Source organism: Trachypithecus francoisi, unplaced genomic scaffold (assembly GCF_009764315.1).
Source record: "Trachypithecus francoisi isolate TF-2019V2 unplaced genomic scaffold, Tfra_2.0 Lachesis_group6, whole genome shotgun sequence".
Taxonomy (NCBI): domain Eukaryota; kingdom Metazoa; phylum Chordata; class Mammalia; order Primates; family Cercopithecidae; genus Trachypithecus; species Trachypithecus francoisi.
The window spans coordinates 70,676,646-70,702,840 of NW_022681471.1; the positions used below are offsets into that span (position 1 = coordinate 70,676,646).

The 26,195-nt window shown below is 39.8% G+C and overlaps 1 protein-coding gene across 1 annotated transcript in view; it reads left to right on the plus strand.

The window, feature by feature from the left end:
* Positions 1 to 26,195, plus strand: part of HDAC8 (histone deacetylase 8) — a 263,150-nt gene that overhangs the window by 65,954 nt on the left and 171,001 nt on the right. Inside the window, 1 exon segment of the mRNA XM_033201381.1 lies at positions 20,291 to 20,403. Coding sequence (XP_033057272.1) covers positions 20,291 to 20,403 — 113 coding nt within the window.

The window sequence follows — 26,195 nt, forward strand, 5'->3', positions numbered from 1 at the left end:
GCCCTCATGACTCAATCAGCTCCACAAAGGCTTCACCTCTTCATACTGTTACATTGGGGTTTAAGTTTCAATATGAGTTTTACTTCACAAGGTTGTTGTGAAAATGTATTGAGTTAACAGTATTGAAAGCACCTAGTACAGTTCCTGGCATGTGGTAATCACTTAATAGATATCAGGTATTATTTTTATTATATGCCAACAACAGAGGAAAGCCAAACCTTACTACCAATGAAAGTAAAAAATTATCAGAGGTATGCTAATATGTAAAGAGAAAATAGATGTCTGAGCATGTCTTAGGTCCAAATAAGAAAACATTACTGGAAATCTATAATGCCAACTTCTGATATCAGTACTAAAAGATTGTTGCAAAATCTTTGCCAGTAACAAACTGTTGAACAGTACAGGTGTCTGGCTCTGCCTAGGTAAGGTAGCCACCTGCTATTTTACATAAATTTCTTGATGTTGTGATCAAAGCCCCTGACCTTTAATGGACCTTAAACAGCAAATGCACATAAGTAAATACAGTTGACTGAGCCCTTGCTTTTTCTTAAAGATTGATTTTGTGGTTTATAATTCACCAGGGTATTTAAGAAGCAAGATGTATCTGGAAAAACAAAAACAAAACAACTGCCAAACTACAAAGCTGCAGACACATTTCAGAAATATGCTTTCAGAATTATGTTTGCAGAATCTGGTTTATTCCATGAACATCTTGTGTTGATGATGTGAAAGACAAAATGTACCAGACAATTAAGGAAGTGATTTTATTCAGGTATTGCAATGGGGGAATATTTATTAATGAGGACCAGCTCAAAGAAAAGGAAGGAAGCCTGGCATTTTATAGAGACAGTTAAACAAGGGAGTCATCTGTAAATCTTTTGGGAGTTGTGAGGAAGGATGGAGATGGGTCTTCCCTTGGAATAATGTGTCAGTGTAGGATGGTCACTTGTGGTTAGCCTTTTCCTGGAAAACAAAAGGTTGGGGGGGATTTTTTAACCATTACTGCTTTCTGGGGTACACAGGGCTCAAATAAACTTAAATACTGTCATTTCTCTCTTTTGTTTGAAGCAAATATCATTTATCATTGAGTAAGTCAGAGGAGAACATCAAGCTCCTAAGTGAGGTGAAGCTGAAGTCTAAGAAATAGTCTTTCAAGGACTCTTGTTGGTGTTGTTCCTGCAAAGCCACTTGAACCATCTGTTGAGAGGCAGTGGCAAAGGTCAGTTGTTTTAGGGTCCTGGAAATTAGGCATATTAAAAGAGGGATGGCAACAGTGAAAAAGGAAATGTTGGCCAGGTGTGGTGGCTCACACCTATAATCTCAGCACTTTGGGAGGCAGAGGTGGGTGATTGTTTAAGCTCGGGAGTCCAAGGCCAGCCTAGGCAACATGGCAAAACCCTGTCTCTACAAAAAATACGAAAAATTATCTGAGTGTGGTGGCATGCACCTGTAGTCCCAGCTACTTGGGAGGCTGATATGGGAGGATCACTTGAGCCTGGTGGAGGCTGCAGTGAACTGAGATCATGCCGCTGTATTCCAGCCTGAGTGACAGAGTGAGACCCTATCTCAAAAAAAAAGTTAATATAAAAGATTATATTATAGTAAAGAGCCAAGAATTGAACCCTGAAAGTAACCAGTCCAATGGATTCCAAGGCATCAGTGGAAGAGAACTTTTCCATTTTGCAGCACCACTTATAGAGCTAGGGTATGGGTACTCTTGGCAATGCTGTTTGTCCACAGTCTTGGTTACTGCTATGGTTTATATGTGGTTTCCCCCTGCCAAAACTCTGTTGAATTTAATCCCCAATGTTAAGAGGTGGGGCCTAATGGGAGGTATCTGGGTCATGGAAGCAGATAGCTCATGAATAAATTAATGCCCTCCTGCAGAAGTGAGTGAGTTTTTATTCTCTCATGGGAATGGATTTGTTCCCACATTACTAAGTTGTTTTAAAAAAAAGTCTAGTATCCTCAGTTTCTCTCTCTTGCTTCCTCTCTCACCATGTGATCTCTTTGCACACAGCTGCTCTCCTTCTGCTTTCTACTGTGAATGGAAGCAGTATGAGGGAGGCCCTTACCAGATGCAGCTGCCCAATTTTGAACTTTCCAGCCACCAGAATTATAAGCCAAATAAACCTCTTTTCTTTATAAGTTATCCAACCTCAGGTATTCTGTTATAGCAACACTAAATGGACTAAGGCAGTCACCTTTCATGTAAAAGGTATGCATGACTTGGGCGTTTCTTTTTTTTTTTTTTTTTTTTTTTGAGACGGAGTCTTGCTCTGCCACCCAGGCTGGAGTGCAGTGGCCGGATCTCAGCTCACTGCAAGCTCCGGACTTGGGCGTTTCTTACAACTTCTATCATAGTCTAGGCAGCAGCTTGTTAAAGGAGAATTCTAATCATGCATGGTCGGCTGCAATTCTGTGCTTGTCTAGGTTTAGATTGAGCCACTGGGGTTTAGCTTGCAGGGCTGCCTGGGATTTGGGCAGTCGGATTTTAGTTCTCAGTGACTCTGAGTCAGGTGGGAGGGAGAAAACTTGAAAAAGTTAATTTGGAGGATGTTAGCCAGATATTGAAGTAACCTAGAAGAATTGAAAATTTGGTAAAGATTGACGATTTGAACAAGTTAACAAGATCCAGTTTTATTTACAAGTAGGTGCCAAAACTGGTTTTTCCACAGAAGAAAAGGAAGTCAATTATCTAATTTTTTTTGAAACAGAGTCTCTGTCACCCAGGCTAGAGTGCAGTGGCACAATCATAGCCCACTGCAGTCTCAGACTCCCAGGCTGAAGCAATCCTCCTGCCTCAGCCTCCTGAGTAGCTAGGACTAAAAGTGCATGCCCAGCTAATTTTTTAAACTTTTTGTGAAGATGAGGTCTTGAACTCCTAGCCTCAAGCAATCCTCTCACCCCAGCCTCCCAAAGTGCTGGGATTACAGCATGAGCCACTGTGCCTAGCCCTAAGGAAGTCAATTATATCTCCACCAGACAAGATAAAGTTTGCTTATCCATCAGTAACCTGCAGCTTATAAATAGGTACAAAATAGCTCAAAGACAGTGAATAGGACTAGACTCTGATAACCTAGAATGGTGTGCTATAGATGAGGCAGAGTTTTCTGCTGAAACACAAAATTTCTCTCTATAGTCACTTCCTTTTGACTAAAGATAATCTCAAGAAAGATTATTCTTGAACGCAAAATAAGGCTGGTCTCAAACAACAAAAGAAAAATAGTTAAATTGGAGTTCATCAAAATGTAAGGCTTTGGGGCTTCAAAGGATATTTATCAACAAAGTGAAACAACAACCTACAGAATGGGAGAAAATATGTGCAAATCGTATATCCAATAAGTGTGTGATAGCCATAATATAAAAAGAACTCTTACAACTCAACAGCAAAAAAATTAAAAATTAAAAAAAATTTTAAATTTTAGGCCAGGCGCAGTGGCTCACGCCTGTAATCCCAGCTCTTTGGGAGGCTGAGGTGGGCAGATCACGAGGTCAGGAGATCTAGACCATCCTGGCTAACATGTTGAAACCCCGTCTCTACTAAAAAATACAAAAAATTAGCCATGCATGGTGGCGGGCGTCTGTAGTCCCAGCTACTTGGGAGGCTGAGGCAGGAGAATGACGTGAACCCGGGAACCGGAGCTTGCAGTGAGCCGAGATCGCGCCACTGCACTCCAGCCTTGGCGATAGACCAAGACTCCATCTCAAAACAAACAAACAAAATTTTAAAATTTTAAAATTTTTTAAAGATTAAAAATTTAAAAATTGGCAAAGGACTTGAATAAACATATGTCCAAAGAAGGTATACAAATGGACAACAAGCTCATAAAACAATGCTTGACATCATTAGTCATCAGGAAAATGCAAATCAGATCCACAAGTAAATACCACTTCCCACATACTAGGATGGCTAGAATTTAACAACAAAAATAACTTGAAAATAACAAGTGTTGGTGAGGAAGTGGAGAAGTTGAAGCCCTTATACACTGCTGGCAAGAAAGTAAAATGGTGCAACTACCGTGGAAAACAGTTTGGTCGTTCCTCAAAAGTTAAACATAGAATTACTATATGACCTAAACATTCCACTTCTAAGTATAAATATTCAAAAGAATTGCAAACATGTATTCAAATGAATACTTATGCACAAATGTTTATAGCAGCACTATTCACAATAGCCATACAATGAAAACAACAAAAATATTACCCATTTGTCAACAGATGAATGGATAAACAAAATGTGGGGTGTGTGCGTGTGTATGTATGTGTGTGCGTGTGTGGTGTGTGTGATGGAATATTATTCTGCCATAAAGAACAAAGTACTGGCACATGCTACAACATGGATGAGCCTCAAACACATTATATTAAGTGAAATAAGCCAGACATAAAATATCACATATTGTGTGATTACACATATAAAATATCCAAAATAGGTAAATCCGTAGACATCCAACACAGATTAGTGGTTGTCAAAGGCTGGAAGCGTGTAAGGAGTGAATGTTTAATGAGCATGGATTTTCTTTTGCGGTAATGGAAATGTTTTAGAACTAGGTTGAGGTGAAGGTTACACAGTATTGTAAAGGTACTAAATGCCACTAAATTGTACACTTTAAAATGATTAATTTTATGTTATGTAAGTTTTGCCTCAATAAAAATGTTAAAAAGTAAAAATTAAGTCTCATTAGATTTAGCCTGATTATTTACATAGGCACAGTAAGAATGGTAACTTACCAAATAGACCTTAAGCTTGCTTTGCTCAAAGTTTTCATAAGGAATCTCAATTTGAAATTTTAAAAGCCTATCAAGCTAAGAAGATTTTACTTGCTGTATCTATAAATGTGGGAGGGCTATTCTCTTTTTGAGGTCGACAGAATATCCTAAGCTTCTAAGGCTTGCCAGGAAGTAACCTTCCTTACTCAGTTGTAAGGCTGAGAACCCTGTAAATCAGGTACCAGGCTAGTTTTCCCAAGAGGGCTTTGTATGCATTGGCTCCAAAAAGTCAGCCTTAGTACCTTAAAAGTGTCTGATCATATCTGATTCAGTGAGCATCATTCACAAATATGACATTCCAGGCAAGACCTTGGTTACATACCAATGTTTCTAATCATGTCCTGGTAAGAAGGGCAGACAGATTTTTATTGAACCAATGCAGATATTTATATTGCTATGAAAATAAGAATACTCAATGAGAGTTTCTAAATCCTGGAGAACTCAGGGATATAAGATATCATTTGCAAATGTTTCATTTCAGTTTACAAAAGCATGGTCTACTAGATAGTTATGAATTATAGCTAGTATAAGAGAGAAGAGAAATGGGAAGTGAGTTTCTTATATATCCAGAAAACAGAATATTCAAGCTTTAGCAATATTCCAAACAAAACCCAAATCATCACTTCTGTCATTCAGGTCTTATGTAATTAGTTATTTTTCCACTCCACCTTGGGTTAGCACTATCTTATTAACACACTTGCTTCTCAACTAGAGTTCTCAAAATCCTGCCTCAGTTCACTAGTGTTGTGTCAAAGTTGTTTAAACCATCTCATCATAAGCCTGTACACAAAAGTACCTGGCATAGTTCTTTTCCACGGGGCTCTGAGAAAGTCCTTTGTTGAAGATGAAGCCCTCTAGCTTGTAGCTGATTGCAAGTGCTTTCAGGGAAGCATTGGTGTAAAACATAAAAAGCTGTCTACCTGCAGATGATAAAAGACTTACAATAGCTATGGTTAACTTATTGCTGATCATTTTCAAAAGGGAAAAATACAATGAGAGTTCATTACAAGAATAATAAAGCAACTGACAAAGAGGTGCAGTTTCTGTGGCATGTAAAATGAGATAAAAGTCAATCCAAAAATTTTTTTTCAACAAAATATCTTTTTTTTTTTTGAGACGGAGTCTCACTCTGTCACCCAGGCTGGAGTGCAGTGGCACCACCTCAGCTCACTGCAATGCCCCCTTCCGAGTTCAAGCGATTCTTCTGCCTCAGCCTCCCGAGTAGCTAGGACTACAGGCACGTGCCACCACGCCCGGCTAATTTTTTTTTTTTTGTATTTTTAGTAGAGACAGGGTTTCACCCTGTTAGCCAGGATGGTCTCAATCTCCTGACCTTGTGATCTGCCTGCCTCGGCCTCCCAAAGTGCTGGGATTACAGGCGTGAGACCCCACACCCGGCCAAAATATCTATTTTCTTAAAAATTGTTATTTTAGGTTCGAGGATACTTGTGAAGGTCTGTTACTTGATAAACTTGTGTCACAGGGGTTTGTCATACAGATTATTTCATCACCCAGGTATTAAGCCCAGTACCCAACAGTTATCTTTTCTGCTCCTCTCCTTCCTCTCACCCTCCACCCTCAATAGACCCCAGTGTCTGTTGTTTCCTTCTTTGTGTTCATGAGTTCTTATCATTTAGTTCCCACTTAGGAGTGAGAATATGCGGCATTGATGAGCATTCCAGGTCTTTGTTGTTGTGAATAGTGCCACAGTGAACATTCACGTGCATGTGTCTTTGATGGTATAATGATGCATGGTAGAATGATTTATGTTCCTCTTGATATATACACAGTAGTGGGATTGCTGAGTCAAATGGTAGTTCTACTTTTAACTCTTTGAGAAATCACCATACTGCTTTCCTCAATGGTTGAACTGGTTTACTCTCCCATCAACAGGGTACAAGTGTTTTCTTTTCTCTGCAGCCTCGCCAGCATGTGTATTTTTTTGAACTTTTAATAGTAGCAACTCTGACTGGTGTGAGATGGTATCTCATTGGGGCTTTGATTTGCATTTCTCTAATGATCATTGATACTGAGCTTTTTTTCCTATGCTTGTTGGGTACATGTATGTCGTCTTTTGAAAAGTATCTGTTCATATCCCTTGCCTACTTTTTAATTAGGTTTTTGTTTTTCTCTTTTAAACTTGTTAAGTTCCTTAAAGATGCCGGGTATTAGACCTTTTTCAGAGGCATAGTTTGCAAATATTTTATCCTATTCTCTGGGTTGTCTGTTTACTCTGTTGATAGTTTATTTTGCTGTGCAGAAGCTCTGAAGTTTAATTAGATCCCATTTGTCAATTTTTGCTTTTGTTGGAATTGCATTTGTTGTCTTTGTCATGAAATCTTTGCCCGTTCCTATATTCAGAATGGTATTACCTAGGTTGTCTTCCAGGGTTTTTAGAGTTTTGGGTTTTGGGTTTTACATTTAAGTCTTTGATCCATCTTGAGTTGATATTTGTATATGCTATAAGAAAGGGGTCCAGCTTCAATCTTCTGAATATAGCTAGCCATATTCAGCACCATTTACTGAATAGTGAGTCTTTCCCCCATTGCTTGCTTTTGTCAGCTTTGTTGAAGATCAGATGGTCATAGGTGTGCAGCCTTATTTCTGGGCTCTCTATTCTGTTCCATTGGTCTGTGTATCTGTTTTTGTACCATTACCATGCTGTTTTGGTTACTGTCGCCCTGTAGTGTAGTTTGAAGTTGGATAACATGATGCCTAAGCTTTGTTCTTTTTGCTTAGGATTGTCTTGGCTATTTGGGCCCTTTTTTGGTTCCATATGAATTTTAAAATAGTTTTTTCTAGTTCTGTGAAGAATGTCACATATAGTTTGATAGGTATAGCATTGAATCTGTAAGTTGCTTTGAGCAGTATGGCCATTTTAATTATATTGATTCCTCCTATCCATGAGCATGGGATGTTTTTCCATTTGTTTGTGTCTTCTCTGATTTATTTGAGCAGTGTTTTATAATTCTCATTGTAGAGATCTTTCACCTCCCTGGTAAGCTGTATCCCTAGGTATTTTATTCTTTTTGAGTCCATTGTGAATGAGAGTTCTTTCATGATTTGGTTCTTGGGTTGACTATTGTTGGTATGTAGGAACGCTAGTGATTTTTATACATTGATTTTGTATCCTGAAACTTTGCTGAAGCTGTTTATCAGCTGAAGGAGGTTTTGAGCTGAGATTATGAGGTTTTCTAGATATAGAACCATGTCATCTGCAGAGATAGTTTGACTTCCTGTCCTCCTATTTGGATGCCCATTATTTCTTTCTCTTACCTGATTGCTCTGACTAGGACTTCCAATACTGTGTTGAATAGGAGTCGTGAGACAGAGCATCTTTGTCTTATGCCAGTTTTCCAGGAGAATGCTTCCAGCTTTTGCCCATTCAGTATGATGTTGGCTGTGAGTTTGTTATAGATGGCTGTTATTATTTTGAGGTGTGTTCCTTCAATACCCAGTTTATTGAGAGTTTTTAACATGAAACGGTGTTGAATTTTATTGAAAGGCTTTTCTGCCTCTATTGAGATGATCATGTCGTTTTTGTCTTTAGTTCTGTTTATGTGATGAATCACATTTATTGATTTGCATATATTGAACCAACCTTGCATCATAGAGATGAAGCCTACTTGATCATGGTGGATTAGCATTTTGTTGTGTTGCTGGATTCGGTCTGCAAGTATTTTGTTGAGGACTTTTGCATTAATATTCACCAAGGATATTGGCTTGATGTTTTCTTTTTTGTTGTGTCTCTGCCAGGTTTTTGTATCAGGATGATGCTGCTCTCATAGAATGAGTTGAGGAGGAGTCCCTCCTCCTAAATTTTTGGGAATAGTTTCAGTAGGAATAGTACCAGCTTTCTTTATACATCTGGTAGAATTTGGCTGTGAATATATCAAGTGGCAGGCTTTTTTTGGTTGGTAAAGCTATTTATTACTGATTCCATTCTGGAGCTCATTACTGGTCTGTTTAGGGAATCAGTTTCTTCCTGGTTCAGTCTTAGGAGGGTGTATTTGTCCAGGAATTTATCCATCTCTTCTGGGTTTTCTAGTTTGTGTGCACGGAGTGTTCATCATAGTTTCTGCTGGTTATTTTTGTTTCTGTGGAGTCAGTGGTAATATTCCCTTCGTCATTTCTAATTTTGTTTGTTTGGATCTTCTCTCTTTTCTTCTTTATTGGTCTAGCTAGCGGCCTATCTTATTAATTTTTTCAAAAATCCAACTTTTGCATTCATTGATCTTTTGAATGGTTTTTCATGTCTCAGTTTCCTTCAGTTCACCTTTGATTTTGGTTATTTCTTGTCTTCTGCTAGCTTTGGAGTTGATTTGTTCTTGCTTCTCTAATTCAGTTGTAATGTTAAGTTATTAATTTGAGGTCTTTCTACGTTTTTGATGTGGGCATTTAGTGCTAGAAATTTCCCTCTTAACACAGCCTTAGCTGTTTCCCAGAGATTCTGATGTATTGTATCTATTTTCTTATTAGTTTCAAATAACTTCTTGATTTTTGCCTTAATTTTATTATTTACCCAAAAGTTATTCAGGAGGATGTTGTTTAGTTTTCATGTAATTACATGGCTTGGAGTGATTTTCTCAGTCTTGACTTCCATTTTTATTGTGCTGTGTCTCAAGAGTGTATTTGGTGGTATGATTTTGGTTATTTTGCATTTGCTAGGGATTGCTTTATGTCTAATTATGTGGTTGATTTTAGAGTATGTGCTATGTGGCAATGAGAAGAGTGTATATTCTGTTGTTTTTGGGTGGAGAGTTCTGTAGAGGTCTACCAGATCCAGACAAAATATCTATATACATAATGATTAGCCCTTGTCTTAATACGTCTGTGTTCCTCTAAAGGAATACCTGAATCTGGGTAATTTATAAAGAAAAGAGGTATTTGGCTCATAGCTCTGCAGTCTGTACAAGAAGCATGGTGCCAGTATCTGCTTCTGGTGAGGGTTTCATGCTGCCTCCACTTATGACAGAAGGTAAAGGGAAGCCACGTGTGCAAATCACATGGTGAGAGAGGAAGCAAGAGAGAGGGAGAAGGTGCCAGGCTCTTTTTAACAAACAAGAGTTCAGGGGAACTCTTGCAGGAACTAATAGAGTGAGAACTCACTCATTACTGTGAGAACCAAGCCATTTGTAAGGGATCCACCCCCATCACCCAACACTTCCCACTAGGCCCCACCTCCAACACTGGGGATCAAATTTCAACATGAGACTTGGAAGGCCAAATATCTAAACTGTAGAAATCCTATTTTCAAAGAAGAGAGGGTATTATATGTAATTTATAAAAATGCATGAACATTATCTTTATAGAGAAAAAATATTCAGATATAACATATAATAATCCTGACATAATATATCATGAATATACCAAGCATATAGTTTGAACATACCCAGAATATATCAAGAACATCAAGTAAAGAGATTCAGTAATCTGGAATAGTTCTTAAACATGTGTATATTAACAGAATTTCATAGGTAAAGGATGTGAATCCCCAGCTCAAAACTAATGACTGGGAAAATGCTAGGTTCAAAACAAAGAAGCAATGTGGAGACCAAGTTAACATTTTAAAAAACTGAAATTATTACTGAAAACACTACACTATAGTTATCTAATATCTGGCAAAGCAGCATCAGGATTCTGACATATCTTGGCCAGTGACAGCACTAATGAATCTGTAGAAAGGTTCCATATCGCATACAATTTCTAAAATGTTTATGCTAATAACATTTTACCTATACCAATTTAACCTAGGAAAAGCAAAGCATCTCTTCTGATTTGACATCTCTTCCCATGCAACTCCTCAATAGCAATATATTGAATAAATCTAATTCTTTTTAGCACTTCTCTTTCAATAAAGTGAAAGAACAAATTTTTTTTTTTTTTTTTTTGCCATTTTAACAGTAGGGAAACCAAATTCTAGCTTTGCATCAGAATATTTGGTACTAAAGTTCTTTTTGGAAATATTATAAATAAACTCATCGAACCTTAGCCAGCCACCTTAACAATAAAATTCCTTTCTGTGATCCCTCTATAACTTTCTATATCTATGTACATTCTTTATAACAACTTCTTTAATTGGCAAAAAATAACATGTTCATTAACAGACCCAAGTATACATAACTTCTCTGTAGCATGTAGAAATAAGAAGCAAAAGCATACAAAATTATATGTAGTAATTAATGTTTCAGCATTCTCTTACTTAGAAATAGTCTAGGTATGTAATGAATATTCATTAATTGATTCAATTAATATCAGCCCAAAGTTTTTAGTTACCTAAAGATTTTGTAAATTATCTTTACGCTGATATACTACAAAACATAATTACTGTTGAAATAAAGTTTGTCAGAATAATGATTCAACTTGATTTAAACAAGTTTACTTTTTTTTTTTTTTTTTTTTGAGACGGAGTCTTGCTCTGCCACCCAGGCTGGAGTGCAGTGGCCGGATCTCAGCTCACTGCAAGCTCCGCCTCCCGGGTTTACGCCATTCTCCTGCCTCAGCCTCCCGAGTAGCTGGGACTACAGGCGCCCGCCTCGTCGCCCGGCTAGTTTTTTGTATTTTTAAGTAGAGACAGGGTTTCACCGTATTAGCCAGGATGGTCTCGATCCCCTGACCTCGTGATCCGCCCGTCTCGGCCTCCCAAAGTGCTGGGATTACAGGCTTGAGCCACCGCGCCCGGCCTAAACAAGTTTACTTTTTTTATAATCATAAACACTTAGGAGAAGTAATGGTACCTCATTCAATCAGTAAACCTGTCTATGTTTAGGAAGAATATACTCAAGTAGAAAAAAAAAATCTACTTGTATATTATGCCCAACACTGATAAATCAGAAAAGACATGGCTGGTTTTAGTAAGCCAAAATTACTAAATTAGTCTCATTTGCCCAAGATTTACCTAAATTATGTGAACTTGAATTCTTAAAGTATTTGAGTTTGTTTTTATAGGAATACTTTTTTTAGCATATTGAAAATCTTGAACGTTCAATTTCCTTATTTTCTGGGGATTTTAGGAATATTCTATTTATCTAAACACTTATTATTTCTATAAGCCAATGATAATAGAGCTCCTTTAATTTAAGAGATGTTATCATCTAATTTAGTAATAGTAATACTATCCAGAGGTAGAAAAATGTTACAAATTCACACAATGAGACATAAAGGACTTTCTGAATGATAGACATCATCATCATCATTATTATTATTATTCAGGCTATTGCCATGAGGAGAATCTTCATTAGTGTAAGGAACATCTTAAAGAAAAGGAAGAGGGCCACCTGCTTAATGGAGACAGGTAAATAAGGGAGTCATTTCCCAGTCTTATGGGCATGCTGAGGAAAGAGAGAGATGAGTCTTTCCTTAGAATATGTCAGGGCAGAGGCATGCCCAAGATGGCCAAATAGGAACAGCTCCAGCCTCCAGCTCCCAGTGTGAGTGACACAGAAGACGGGTGATTTCTACATTTTCAACTGAGGTACCGGGTTCATCTCACTGGGTCGTGTCGGACAGTTGGCGCTGGTCTGCGGGTGCAGCCCGACCAGCAAGAGCTGAAGCAGGGTGAGGCATCACCTCACCTGGGAAGCACAAGGGGGAAGGTAATTCCTTTTCCTAGCCAAAGGAAATTGACACACACAACACCTGGAAAATCGGGTAACTCCCACCCTAATACTGCGCTTTACCAAGGGTCTTAGCAAACAGCACACCAGGAGATTATATCCCATACCTAGCCCAGAGGGTCCTACGCGCACGGAGCCTCCCTCATTGCTAGCACAGCAGTCTGAGATCTAACTGCAAGGCGGCAGCGAGGCTGGGGGAGGGGCACCCACCATTGCTGAGACTTAAGTAGGTAAACAAAGCCGCTGGGAAACGCGAATTGGGTGGAGCCCACCACAGCTCAAGGAGGCCGTCCTGCCTCTGTGACTTCTCCTCTGGGGACAGGTCTTAGCTAAACAAAAAGCAGCAGAAACCTCGGTAGAGGTAAATGCCCCTGTCTGACAGCTTTGAAGAGACCAGTGGATCTCCCAGCACAGAGGTTGAGATCTGAGAACGGACAGACTGCCTGCTTAAGTGGGTCCCTGACCCCCAAGGAGCCTAACTGGGAGACATCCCCCACTAGGTGCAGACCGACACCTCACACCTCACATGGTGGGGTACCCCCCTGAGATGAAGCTTCCAGAGCAAGAATCAGACAGCAACACTTGCTGTTCAGCAATATTCTATCTTCTGCACCCTCCGCTGCTGATACCCAGGCAAACAGGGTCTGGAGTGGACCTCAAGCAAACTCCAACAGACCTACAGCTGAGGGTCCTGATTGTTAGAAGGAAAACTACCAAACAGAAAGGACACCCATATCAAAACCCCATCGGTACGACATCATCATCAAAGACCAAAGGCAGATAAAACCACAAAGATGGGGAAAAAGCAGTGCAGAAAAGCTGGAAATTAAAAAAATCAGAGTGCATCTCCCCCTTCAAAGGAACGCAGCTCATTGCCAGCAACGGAACAAAGCTGGACGGAGAATGACTTTGATGAGCTGAGAGAAGAAGGCTTCAGTCAATCAAACTTCTCACAGCTAAAGGAGAAACTAAAAACCTTGAAAAAAGATTTGACGAATGGCTAACTAGAATAACCAATGTAGAGAAGTCCTTAAAAGAACTGATAGAGATGAAAACCATAACACAAGAACTACGAGACAAATGCATAAGCTTCAGTAACCAACTCTATCAACTGGAAGAAAGAATATCAGCGATTGAAGATCAAACAATGAAATGACGAGAAGAGAAGTGTAGAGAAAAAGAGTAAAAACAATGAACAAAGCCTCAAGAAATATGGGATTATGTGAAAAGACCAAATCTATGTCTGATTGGTGTGCCTGAAAGTGAGGGGGGAAATGGAACCAAGTTGGAAAACACTTTGCAGGATATCATCCAGGAGAACTTCCCCAACCTAGTAAGGCAGGCCAACATTCAAATTCAGGAAATACAGACAACGTAACAGAGATACTCCTCGAGAAGAGCAACTTGAAGACACATAATTGTGAGATTCACCAAAGATGAAATGAAGGAAAAAATCTTAAGGGCAGCCAGAGAGAAAAGTCAGGTTACCCACAAAGGGAAGCCCATCAGACTAACAGCAGATCTCTCGGCAGAAACTCTCCAAGCCAGAAGAGAGTGGGGGCCAATATTCAACATTCTTAAAGAAAAGAATTTTCAAGCCAGAACTTCATATCCAGCCAAACTAAGTTTCATAAGTGAAGGAGAAATAAAATCCCTTACAGATAAACAAATGCTTAGTGATTTTGTCACCACCAGGCTTGCCCTACAAGAGATCCGGAAGGAAGCACTAAACATGGAAAGGAACAACCGTTACCAGTCATTGCAAAAACATGCCAAAATGTAAAGACCATCGCTACAAGGAAGAAACTGCATCAACTAACGAGCAAAATAACCAGCTAATATCATAATGACAGGATCAAGTTCACACATAACAATATTAACCTTAAATGAAGATGGACTAAATGGTCCAATTAAAAGACACACACTGGCAAATTGGATAAAGAGTCAAGACCCATCAGTTTGCTGTATTCAGGAGACCCATCTCACATGCAGAGACACACATAGGCTCAAAATAAAGGGATGGAGGAAGATCTAATAAGCAAATGAAAAACAAAAAAAAGCAGAGGTTACAATCCTAGTCTCTGATAAAATAGACTTCAAACCATCAAAGATCAAAAGAGACAAAGAAGGCCATTGCATAATAGTAAAGGGATCAATTCAACAAGAAGAGCTTACTATCCTAAATATATATGCACCCAATACAGGAGCACCCAGATTCATAAAGCAAGTCCTTAGAGACTTACAAAGAGACTTAGACTCCCATACAATAATAATGGGAGACTTTAACGCCCCACTGTCAACATTAGAGAGATCAATGAGACAGAAAGTTAACAAGGATATCCAGGAATTGAACTCAACTCTGCACCAAGCGGACCTAATAGACATCGACAGAACTCTCCACCCCAAATCAACAGAATATACATTCTTCTCAGCACCACATTGCACTTATTCCAAAATTGACCACATAATTGGAAGTAAAGCACTCCTCAGCAAATATACAAGAACAGAAATTATAACAAACTGTCTCTCAGACCACAGTGCAATCAAACTAGAACCCCAGGACTAAGAAACTCAATCAAATCTGCTCAACTACATGGAAACTGAACAACCTGCTCCTGAATGACTACTGGGTACATAACCAAATGAAGGCAGAAATAAAGACGTTCTTTGAAACCAATGAGAACAAAGATACAACATATCAGAATCTCTGGGACACATTTAAAGCGGTGTGTAGAGGGAAATTTATAGCACTAAATGCCCACAAGAGAAAGTAGGAAAGATCTAAAATCGACACTGAAACATCACAATTAAAAGAACTAGAGAAGCAAGAGCAAACACATTCAAAAGCTAGCAGAAGGCAGGAAATAACTAAGATCAGAGCAGAACTGAAGGAGATAGAGACACAAAAAAACCCTCCAAAAAATCAATGAATCCAGGAGTTGGTTTTTTGAAAAGATCACCAAAATTGATAGACTGTTAGCAAGACTAATAAAGAAGAAAAGAGAGAAGAATCAAATAGATGCAATAAAAAATGATGGAGGGGATATCACCACCGACCACACAGAAATACAAACTACCATCAGAGAATGCTATAAACACCTCTACACAAATAAACTAGAAAACCTAGAAGAAATGGATAATTTCCTGGACACTTACACTCTCCCAAGACTAAATCGACTAAATCAGGAAGAAGTTAAATCCCTGAATAGACTAATAGCAGGCTCTGAAATTGAGGCAATAATTAATAGCCTACCCACCAAAAAAAGTCCAGGATCAGACAGATTCACAGCTGAATTCTACCAGAGGTACAAGGAAGAGCTGGTACCATTCCTTCTGAAACTGTTCCAATCAATAGAAAAAGAGGGAATCCTCCCTAACTCATTTTATGAGGCCAACATCCTCCTGATACCAAAGCCTGGCAGAGACACAACAAAAAGAGAATTTTAGACCAATATCCCTGATGAACATTGAGGCAAAAATCCTCAATAAAATACTGGCAAACCGAATCCAGCAGCACATCAAAAAGCTTATCCACCATGATCAAGTGGGCTTCATCCCTGGGATGCAAGGCTGGTTCAACATATGCAACTCAATAAATGTAATTCAGCATATAAACAGAACCAAAGACAAGAACCACATGATTATCTCAATAGATGCAGAAAAAGCCTTTGACAAAATTCAACAGCCCTTCATGATAAAAACTCTCAATAAATTCGGTATTGATGGAACGTATCTCAAAATAATAAGAGCTATTTATGACAAACCCACAGCCAATATCATACTGAATAGGCAAAAACTGGAAGCATTCCCTTTGAAAACTGCACAAGACTGGGATGCCCTCTTCACCACTCCTATTCAACATAGTGTTGGAAGTTCTAGCTAGGGCAATCAGGCAAGAGAAAGAAATCAAGGGTATTCAGTTAGGAAAAGAAGAAGTCAAATTGTCCCTGTTTGCAGATGACATGATTGTATATTTAGAAAACCCCATCGTCTCAGCCCCAAATCTCCTTAAGCTGATAAGCAACTTCAGCAAAGTCTCAGGATACAAAAATCAATGTGCAAAAATCACAAGCATTCTTGTATACCAGTAACAGACAAACAGAGAGCCAGATCATGAATGAACTCCCATTCACAATAGCTTCAAAGAGAGTAAAATACCTAGGAATCCAACTTACAAGGGATGTAAACGACCTCTTCAAGGAGAACTACAAACCACTGTTTAGTGAAATAAAAGAGGACACAAACAAATGGAAGAACAGACCATGCTCATGAATAGGAAGAATCAATATTGTGAAAATGGCCATACTGCTCAAGGTAATTTATAGATTCAGTGCCATCCCCATTAAGCTACCAGTGACTTTCTTCACAGAATTGGAAAAAACTGCTCTAAAGTTCATATGGAACCAAAAAAGACCCCGCATTGCCAAGACAATCCTAAGCCAAGAAAACAAAGCTGGAGGCATCACGCTACCTGACTTCAAACTATACTACAAGGCTACAGTAACCAAAACAGCATGGTACTGGTACCAAAACAGAGATATAGACCATGGAACAGGACAGAGCCCTCAGAAATAATACCACACATCTACAGCCATCTGATCTTTGACAAACCTGACAACAAAATGGGGAAAGGATTCCTATTTAATAATGGTGCTGGGAAAATTGGCTAGCCATAAGTAGAAAGCTGAAACTGGATCCCTTCCTTACTCCTTATATGAAAATGAATCAAGATGGATTAGACTTAAATGTTAGACCTAAAACCATAAAAACCCTAGAAGAAAACCTAGGTAATACCATTCAGGACATAGGCATGGGCAAGGGCTTCATGTCTAAAACACCAAAAGCATGGCAACAAAAGCCAAAATTGACAAATGGATCTCATTAAACTAAAGAGCTTCTGCACAGCAAAAGAACTACCATCAGAGTGAACAGGCAACCTACAGAATGGGAGAAAATTTTTGCAATCTACTCATCTGACAAAGGGCTAATATCCAGAATCTACAAAGAACTCAAACAAATTTACAAGAAAAAAACAAACAACCCATCAAAAAGTGTGCAAAGGATATGAACAGACATTTCTCAAAAGAAGACATTCATACAGCCAACAGACACATGAAAAAATGCTCATCATCACTCGCCATCAGAGAAATGCAATCAAAACCACAATGAGATACCATCTCACACCAGTTAGAATGGCAATCATTAAAAATCAGGAAACAACAGGTGCTGGAGAGGATGTGGAGAAATAGGAACACTTTTACACTGTTGGTCGACTGTGAACTAGTTCAACCACTGTGGAAAACAGTGTGGCGTTCCTCAAGGATCTAGAACTAGAAATACCATATGACCCAGCCATCCCATTACTGGGGATATACCCAAAGGATTATAAGTCATGCTGCTATAAAGACACATGCACACGTATGTTTATTGCAGCACTATTCACAATAGCAAAGACTTGGAATCAACCCAATGTCCATCAGTGACAGACTAAATTAAGAAAATGTGGCACATACACACCATGGAATACTATGCAGCCATAAAAAAGGATGAGTTCCTGTCCTTTGTAGGGACATGGATGCAGCTGGAAACCATCATTCTCAGCAAACTATCACAAGAACAGAAAACCAAATACCACATGTTCTCACTCATAGATGGGAATTGAACAATGAGATCACTTGGACACAGGAAGGTGAACATCACACCCTGGGTCCTTTTGTGGGGAGGAGGGAGAGGGGAGTGATAGCGTTAGGAGATATACCTAATGTAAATGACGAGTTAATGGGTGCAGCACACCAACATGGCACATGTATACATATGTAGCAAACCTGCAAGTTGTGCACATGTACCCTAGAACTTAAAGTATAAAAAAAAAAAAGAGAGAGAATATGCCAGGGCAGTGTGGTCCTTTGCAGTTCGCCATTTCTGATAACACAAAAGGTTGTAAGGTTTCTTAACCATCACTGTTTTTGCAGAAACACAGGGCTCGGGCAAATCTCAATGTTATCAATGAGAAGAGTATACTTTGTCAATTTTCTCTGTAGCTTTTCTCTGTATTCTCCTTTATGTGCCATATTATTTCTGGTTGCCTTTTTTGTTTGTTTTATGCCTTATCTCCCCAATTTAATTGTAAGTTCTGTGAGGAAAGGAAGTATGTCTTGTATTGATTTGTACTCTTCCTCCACATCTCTCTCCTCTTTTTGCCTAGCACTTAGTGTTCTGTCCCATCTACCTAAAAGTTACTGATGTTCAAAAGGATGACAGATTATCTCTTTTTTTAATGTGCTAAGGCAGTAAACTTACAAAATGTAAACTTTTCATAATTGAAAAATAGCATTCACATCTAAGAACTTCCAAAATCACATATTTAATCCTTACTTAAAGAGAATTCATAGATGGAGAAATCTTTTTCTTTAGTTGGTCCCTACCTGGTTGCATACCTAAGGCCAAGCTATTCTTTGGCTAGATGATTGCTGAGTTCACCATCATGAAGCAGAGTCAGTGTCTAAAGATATTTTTACCAACCTTCTGCTTGCCAGTGTACATGTCATTGATTCAGCCTGTGAACCAGAGCATTATTTAGAATATGAAATGTTATTATGGAAGAGATTTCATGAAGAAGTTTATGCATTGTGTAGGCACTACAAAGAGCTTTACAGTCTCATAGTAGCAAAGATGCCATTTTAACTGTTGCTTATGCCTATGCAATCTCAAGGAGAACTCAGAAGAAATGGGCTGGCCGGGCGCGGTGGCTCAAGCCTGTAATCCCAGCACTTTGGGAGGCCGAGATGGGCGGATCACGAGGTCAGGAGATCGAGACCATCCTGGCTAATACGGTGAAACCCTGTCTCTACTTAAAAATACAAAAAACTAGCCGGGCGATGAGGCGGGCGCCTGTAGTCCCAGCTACTCGGGAGGCTGAGGCAGGAGAATGGCGTAAACCCAGGAGGCGGAGCTTGCAGTGAGCTGAGATCCGGCCACTGCACTCCAGCCTGGGTGGCAGAGCAAGACTCCGTCTCAAAAAAAAAAAAAAGAAATGGGCTGGATATTTGAAGTGTCTGTGAAAGCAAAATAAATTAAGCATTTAGGATGAGGTCTTAAAAATAACTTGTAATACACTCTTGATGATAAAGAATGTTATTTTACATCTAATCAGCAAGGCTTGATGGAAGTATAGTAAAAGAGCAGTTTAACCTTGACAAGGGGTTAAAGTGACGCAGTATCACTGATAGCACAAAAGTTAAAGGACACCAGTGAAGTCAATGAAGACAATTTTAGTGAGAAAACAAAACAACTTTAGAAAAGACTGCTTCACTCTTCATTGTAATAACTGCATTTACAGACAGGCAACCACATTATACTGCCCAGGAGATTATGTATTTGTATGTTCTACACTCAGCTTTTATGAGCAACAAGTGCCAAAACTAACTTTTTAAAAATTCTAGGTTATGTCATAGGGTCAGTACAGAGAATCCAATCTCTAACATCTGGCTGAGCAAGATTGTCTTTAAGGCCTCTTCTAGATTCTAGCTTTCTTAAAGTCCTGTAAGTGATTACCAGTGTTCCTCGTGATGACCCCAGGGTATACTAATTTTTTGAAGTGATTCCTAAATCCAGGGAAAGGTGGTTCTCTCTTGTTCAATATAGTTATAATATTCTAATGCTTTGAAAATCTGGGATCATGAATGGAAAATGTTACCAGTTTACCCGAATATTTACTTTACTGAAACCCTTCATTCCCTGATCATTCTGGGTCATTTACTTATAATCTTTGTAGATGGATTTTTGTTTTTCTTAAAAGAAGGGGGAACTTTAGGGGACTAGATCTCAAGGGTTAGATCCTTGGCTGTAAAGACTCCCTTGGATTGCTTTTTGGCTGTTGGCTATAGCAACTTGTTTTCTTACAGAGATGAAGCATCTGGTTTTTGTTATCTCAATGATGCTGTCCTGGGAATATTACGATTGCGACGGAAATTTGAGCGTATTCTCTATGTGGATTTGGATCTGCACCATGGAGATGGTAAGCCCTTTGGTTTTAAAGATGCTTTGCTGCTAAGATAGCAGGTTTTTATCAGTTAAGCTGCTTCTAGGCAACTGGTAGAAATGTCTGCTATAATTGAATTTTCCTAATTGAGAATTTAAAGTAGATAGTGTAGTGATCCTCTAATTGATGCAATTCCTGCTTTGCTGCCCAAGCCAGGCTCCTGTAATTTCCTCTCCTCTCCCTCCTGTAGCAAACCTCTAGAACTAATAGAGAATGTTAAGAGTGAAAATCTTACCTAATGTTTACTCCAATGCTCAGTAACCTCCCTCAGGCCATTTCCACTGGTTCTAAGGGAATCTATAGAGATGACAGTCTTGTCTCTTTTCATTGATGCTTTTCTCAAGATAGAATGGGCATATGATGGGCTAACATTCTGAATTTTTTCACCAATAAGCTGCCAACTCGTGTAGTGATCAGAATCTGTGTCGTTTCTTTGTATTGCTAAAATATTTAGTGCCGTACAAACAGGACATCTTCCCTAACGTTTAATAGCAGAATCGCTTAACAGTTTGCCTTAACCCATTTAATCCTCTCTTAGAAGACTCCACTGACAGGACTTATCTGACCATCCTATGTATTTTCCATCTAGAATGTAGAGCTCCAGTGACAGTTGCCACATTCTGTTTCTTTAAGAAATCCTGTCTGTACAACGTAGTAATTTCCATTTATTTAAGAACACTTGGCTCGGGGGCGGAGCAAGATGGCCGAATAGGAACTCCCAGTCTCCAACTCCCAGCGCGAGCGACACAGAAGACCGTGATTTCTGCATTTTCAACTGAGGTACTGGGTCATCTCTCTAGGGAGTGCCGGACAATCGGTGCTGGTCAGCTGCTGCAGCCTGACCAGCGTGAGCTGAAGCAGGGCGAGGCATCGCCTCACCTGGAAGCGCAAGGGGAAGGAAATCCTTTTTCCTAGCCAGGGGAACTGAGACACACAACACCTGGAAAATCGGGTAACTCCCACCCCAATACTGCGCTTTAAGGAAACAGGCACACCAGGAGAATATATCCCACACCTGGCCGGGAGGGTCCCACGCCCACGGAGCCTCCCTCACTGCTAACACAGCAGTCTGCGGCGATCTATCCGCAAGGCAGCAGCGAGGCTGGGGGAGGGGCGCCCGCCATTGCTGAGGCTTAAGTAGGTAAACAAAGCCGCTGGGAAGCTCGAACTGGGTGGAGCTCACAGCAGCTCAAGGAAGCCTGCCTGTCTCTGTAGACTCTACCTCTGCGGACAGCGCACAGCTGCAGTCCTTGGGGAAAGAGCGGGGCCGCTGCAGACCCAAACGACTCTGTCTGACAGCTTTGGGGAGAGCCGTGGATCTCCTAACGCGAGGTTGAGATCTGAGAACGGACAGACTGCCTGCTCAGGTGGGTCCCTGACCCCTGAGTAGCCTAGCTGGAGACATCCCCCACTAGGGGCAGTCTGACACCCCACACCTCACAGGGTGGAGTCACCCCTGAGAGGAAACTTCCAAAGAAGAATCAGACAGGTACACTCGCTGTTCAGCAATATTCTATCTTCGGCAACCTCTGCTGCTGATACCCAGGCAAACAGGGTCTGGAGTGGACCTCAAGCAATCTCCAACAGACCAACAGACAGCCTTCTGACTGTCAGACGGAAAACTATCAAACAGGAAGGACACCTATACCAAAACCCCATCAGTACGTCCCACCATCATCAAAGACCAGAGACAGATAACCACAAAGATGGGGAAAAGCAGGGCAGAAAAGCTGGAAATTCAAAAAATAAGAGCGCATCTCCCCCTGCAAAGGAGCGCAGCCCATCGCCAGCAACGGATCAAAGCTGGTCAGAGAATGACTTTGACGAGATGAGAGAAGAAGGCTTCAGTCCATCAAACTTCTCAGAGCTAAAGGAGGAATTACGTACCCAGCGCAAAGAAACTAAAAATCTTGAAAAAAAGTGGAAGAATTGACAGCTAGACTAATTAATGCAGAGAAGATCATAAACGAATGACAGAGATGAAAACCATGACACGAGAAATACGTGACAAATGCACAAGCTTCAGTAACCGACTCGATCAACTGGAAGAAAGAGTATCAGCGATTGAGGATCAAATGAATGAAATGAAGCGAGAAGAGAAACCAAAAGAAAAAGAAGAAAAAGAAATGAACAAAGCCTGCAAGAAGTATGGGATTATGTAAAAAGACCAAATCTACGTCTGATTGGGTGCCTGAAAGTGAGGGGGAAAATGGAACCAAGTTGGAAAACACTCTTCAGGATATCATCCAGGAGAACTTCCCCAACCTAGTAGGGCAGGCCAACATTCAAATTCAGGAAATACAGAGAACGCCACAAAGATACTCCTCCAGAAGAGCAACTCCAAGACACATAATTGCCAGATTCACCAAAGTTGAAATGAAGGAAAAATCTTAAGGGCAGCCAGAGAGAAAGGTCGGGTTACCCACAAAGGGAAGCCCATCAGAATAACAGCAGATCTCTCGGCAGAAACTCTACAAGCCAGAAGAGAGTGGGGGCCAATATTCAACGTTCTTAAAGAAAAGAATTTTCAACCCAGAATTTCATATCCAGCCAAACTAAGTTCATCAGTGAAGGAGAAATAAAATCCTTTACAGATAAGCAAATGCTTAGAGATTTTGTCACCACCAGGCCTGCCTTACAAGAGACCCTGAAGGAAGCCCTAAACATGGAAAGGAACAACCGGTACCAGCCATTGCAAAAACATGCCAAAATGTAAAGACCATCGAGGCTAGGAAGAAACTGCATCAACTAACGAGCAAAATAACCAGTAATATCATAATGACAGGATCAAGTTCACACATAACAATATTAACCTTAAATGTCAATGGACTAAATGCTCCAATTAAAAGACACAGACTGGCAAACTGGATAAAGAGTCAAGACCCATCAGTCTGCTGTATTCAGGAGACCCATCTCACATGCAGAGACATACATAGGCTCAAAATAAAGGGATGGAGGAAGATCTACCAAGCAAATGGAGAACAAAAAAAGCAGGGTTGCAATCCTAGTCTCTGATAAAACAGACTTTAAACCATCAAAGATCAAAAGAGACAAAGAAGGCCATTACATAATGGTAAAGGGATCAATTCAACAGGAAGAGCTAACTCTCCTAAATATATATGCACCCAATACAGGAGCACCCAGATTCATAAAGCAAGTCCTTAGAGACCTACAAAGAGACTTAGACTCCCATACAATAATAGGGAGACTTCAACACTCCACTGTCAACATTAGACAGATCAACGAGACAGAAAGTTAACAAGGATATCCAGGAATTGAACTCATCTCTGCACCAAGCGGACCTAATAGACATCTATAGAACTCTCCACCCCAAATCAACAGAATATACATTCTTCTCAGCACCACATCGCACTTATTCCAAATTGACCACATAATTGGAAGTAAAGCACTCCTCAGCAAATGTACAAGAACAGAAATTATAACAAACTGTCTCTCAGACCACAGTGCAATCAAACTAGAACTCAGGACTAAGAAACTCAATCAAAACCGCTCAACTACATGGAAACTGAACAACCTGCTCCTGAATGACTACTGGGTACATAACGAAATGAAAGCAGAAATAAAGATGTTCTTTGAAACCAATGAGAACAAAGATACAACATACCAGAATCTCTGGGACACATTTAAAGCAGTGTGTAGAGGGAAATTTATAGCACTAAACCCACAAGAGAAAGCAGGAGAGATCTAAAATTGACACTCTAACATCACAATTAAAAGAACTAGAGAGGCAAGAGCAAACACATTCAAAAGCTAGCAGAAGGCAAGAAATAACTAAGATCAGAGCAGAACTGAAGGAGATAGAGACACAAAAAACCTCCAAAAAATCAATGAATCCAGGAGTTGGTTTTTTGAAAAGATCAACAAAATTGACAGACCGCTAGCAAGACTAATAAGAAGAAAAGAGAGAAGAATCAAATAGATGCAATAAAAAATGATAAAGGGATATCACCACCGACCCCACAGAAATACAAACAACCATCAGAGAATACTATAAACACCTCTACGCAAATCAACTAGAAAATCTAGAAGAAATGGATAATTTCCTGGACACTTACACTCTCCCAAGACTAAACCAGGAAGAAGTTGAATCCCTGAATACCAATAGCAGGCTCTGAAATTGAGGCAACAATTAATAGCCTACCCACCAAAAAAGTCCAGGACCAGATGGATTCACAGCTGAATTCTACCAGAGGTACAAGGAGGAGCTGGTACCATTCCTTCTGAAACTATTCAATCAATAGAAAAAGAGGGAATCCTCCCTAACTCTTTTATGAGGCCAACATCATCCTGATACCAAAGCCTGGCAGAGACACAACAAAAAAAGAGAATTTAGACCAATATCCCTGATGAACATCGATGCAAAAATCCTCAATAAAATACTGGCAAACGGATTCAGCAGCACATCAAAAAGCTTATCCACCATGATCAAGTGGGCTTCATCCCTGGGATGCAAGGCTGGTTCAACATTCGCAAATCAATAAACGTAATCCAGCATATAAACAGAACCAAAGACAAACCACATGATTATCTCAATAGATGCAGAAAGGCTTTTGACAAAATTCAACAGCCCTTTATGCTAAAAACGCTCAATAAATTTGGTATTGATGGAACGTACCTCAAAATAATAAGAGCTATTTATGACAAACCCACAGCTATATCATACTGAATGGGCAAAAACTGAAAAATTCCCTTTGAAAACTGGCACAAGACAGGGATGCCCTCTCTCACCACTCCTATTCAACATAGTGTTGGAAGTTCTGGCTAGGGCAATCAGGCAAGAGAAAGAAATCAAGGGTATCCAGTTAGGAAAAAGAAGTCAAATTGTCCCTGTTTGCAGATGACATGATTGTATATTTAGAAAACCCCATCGTCTCAGCCCAAATCTCCTTAAGCTGATAAGCAACTTCAGCAAAGTCTCAGGATACAAAATTAATGTGCAAAAATCACAAGCATTCTTATACACCAGTAACAGACAAGCAGAGAGCCAAATCAGAATGAACTTCCATTCACAATTGCTTCAAAGAGAATAAATACCTAGGAATCCAACTTACAAGGGATGTAAAGGACCTCTTCAAGGAGAACTACAAACCACTGCTCAGTGAAATCAAGAGGACACAAACAAATGGAAGAACATACCATGCTCATGGATAGGAAGAATCAATATCGTGAAAATGGCCATACTGCCCAAGGTTATTTATAGATTCAATGCCATCCCCATCAAGCTACCAATGACTTTCACAGAATTGGAAAAAACGGCTTTAAAGTTCATATGGAACCAAAAAAGAGCCCGCATTGCCAAGACAATCCTAAGTCAAAAGGACAAAGCTGGAGGCATCACGCTACCTGACTTCAAACTATACTACAAGGCTACAGTAACCAAAACAGCATGGTACTGGTACCACAACAGAGATATAGACCAATGGAACAGAACAGAGTCCTCAGAAATAATACCACACATCTACAGCCATCTGATCTTTGACAAACCTGAGAGAAACAAGAAATGGGGAAAGGATTCCCTATTTAATAAATGGTGCTGGGAAATTGGCTAGCCATAAGTAGAAAGCTGAAACTGGATCCTTTCCTTACCCCTTATACGAAAATTAATTCAAGATGGATTAGAGACTTAAATGTTAGACCTAATACCATAAAAACCCTAGAAGAAATCTAGGTAGTACCATTCAGGACATAGGCATGGGCAAGGACTTCATGTCTAAAACACCAAAAGCAACGGCAGCAAAAGCAAAATT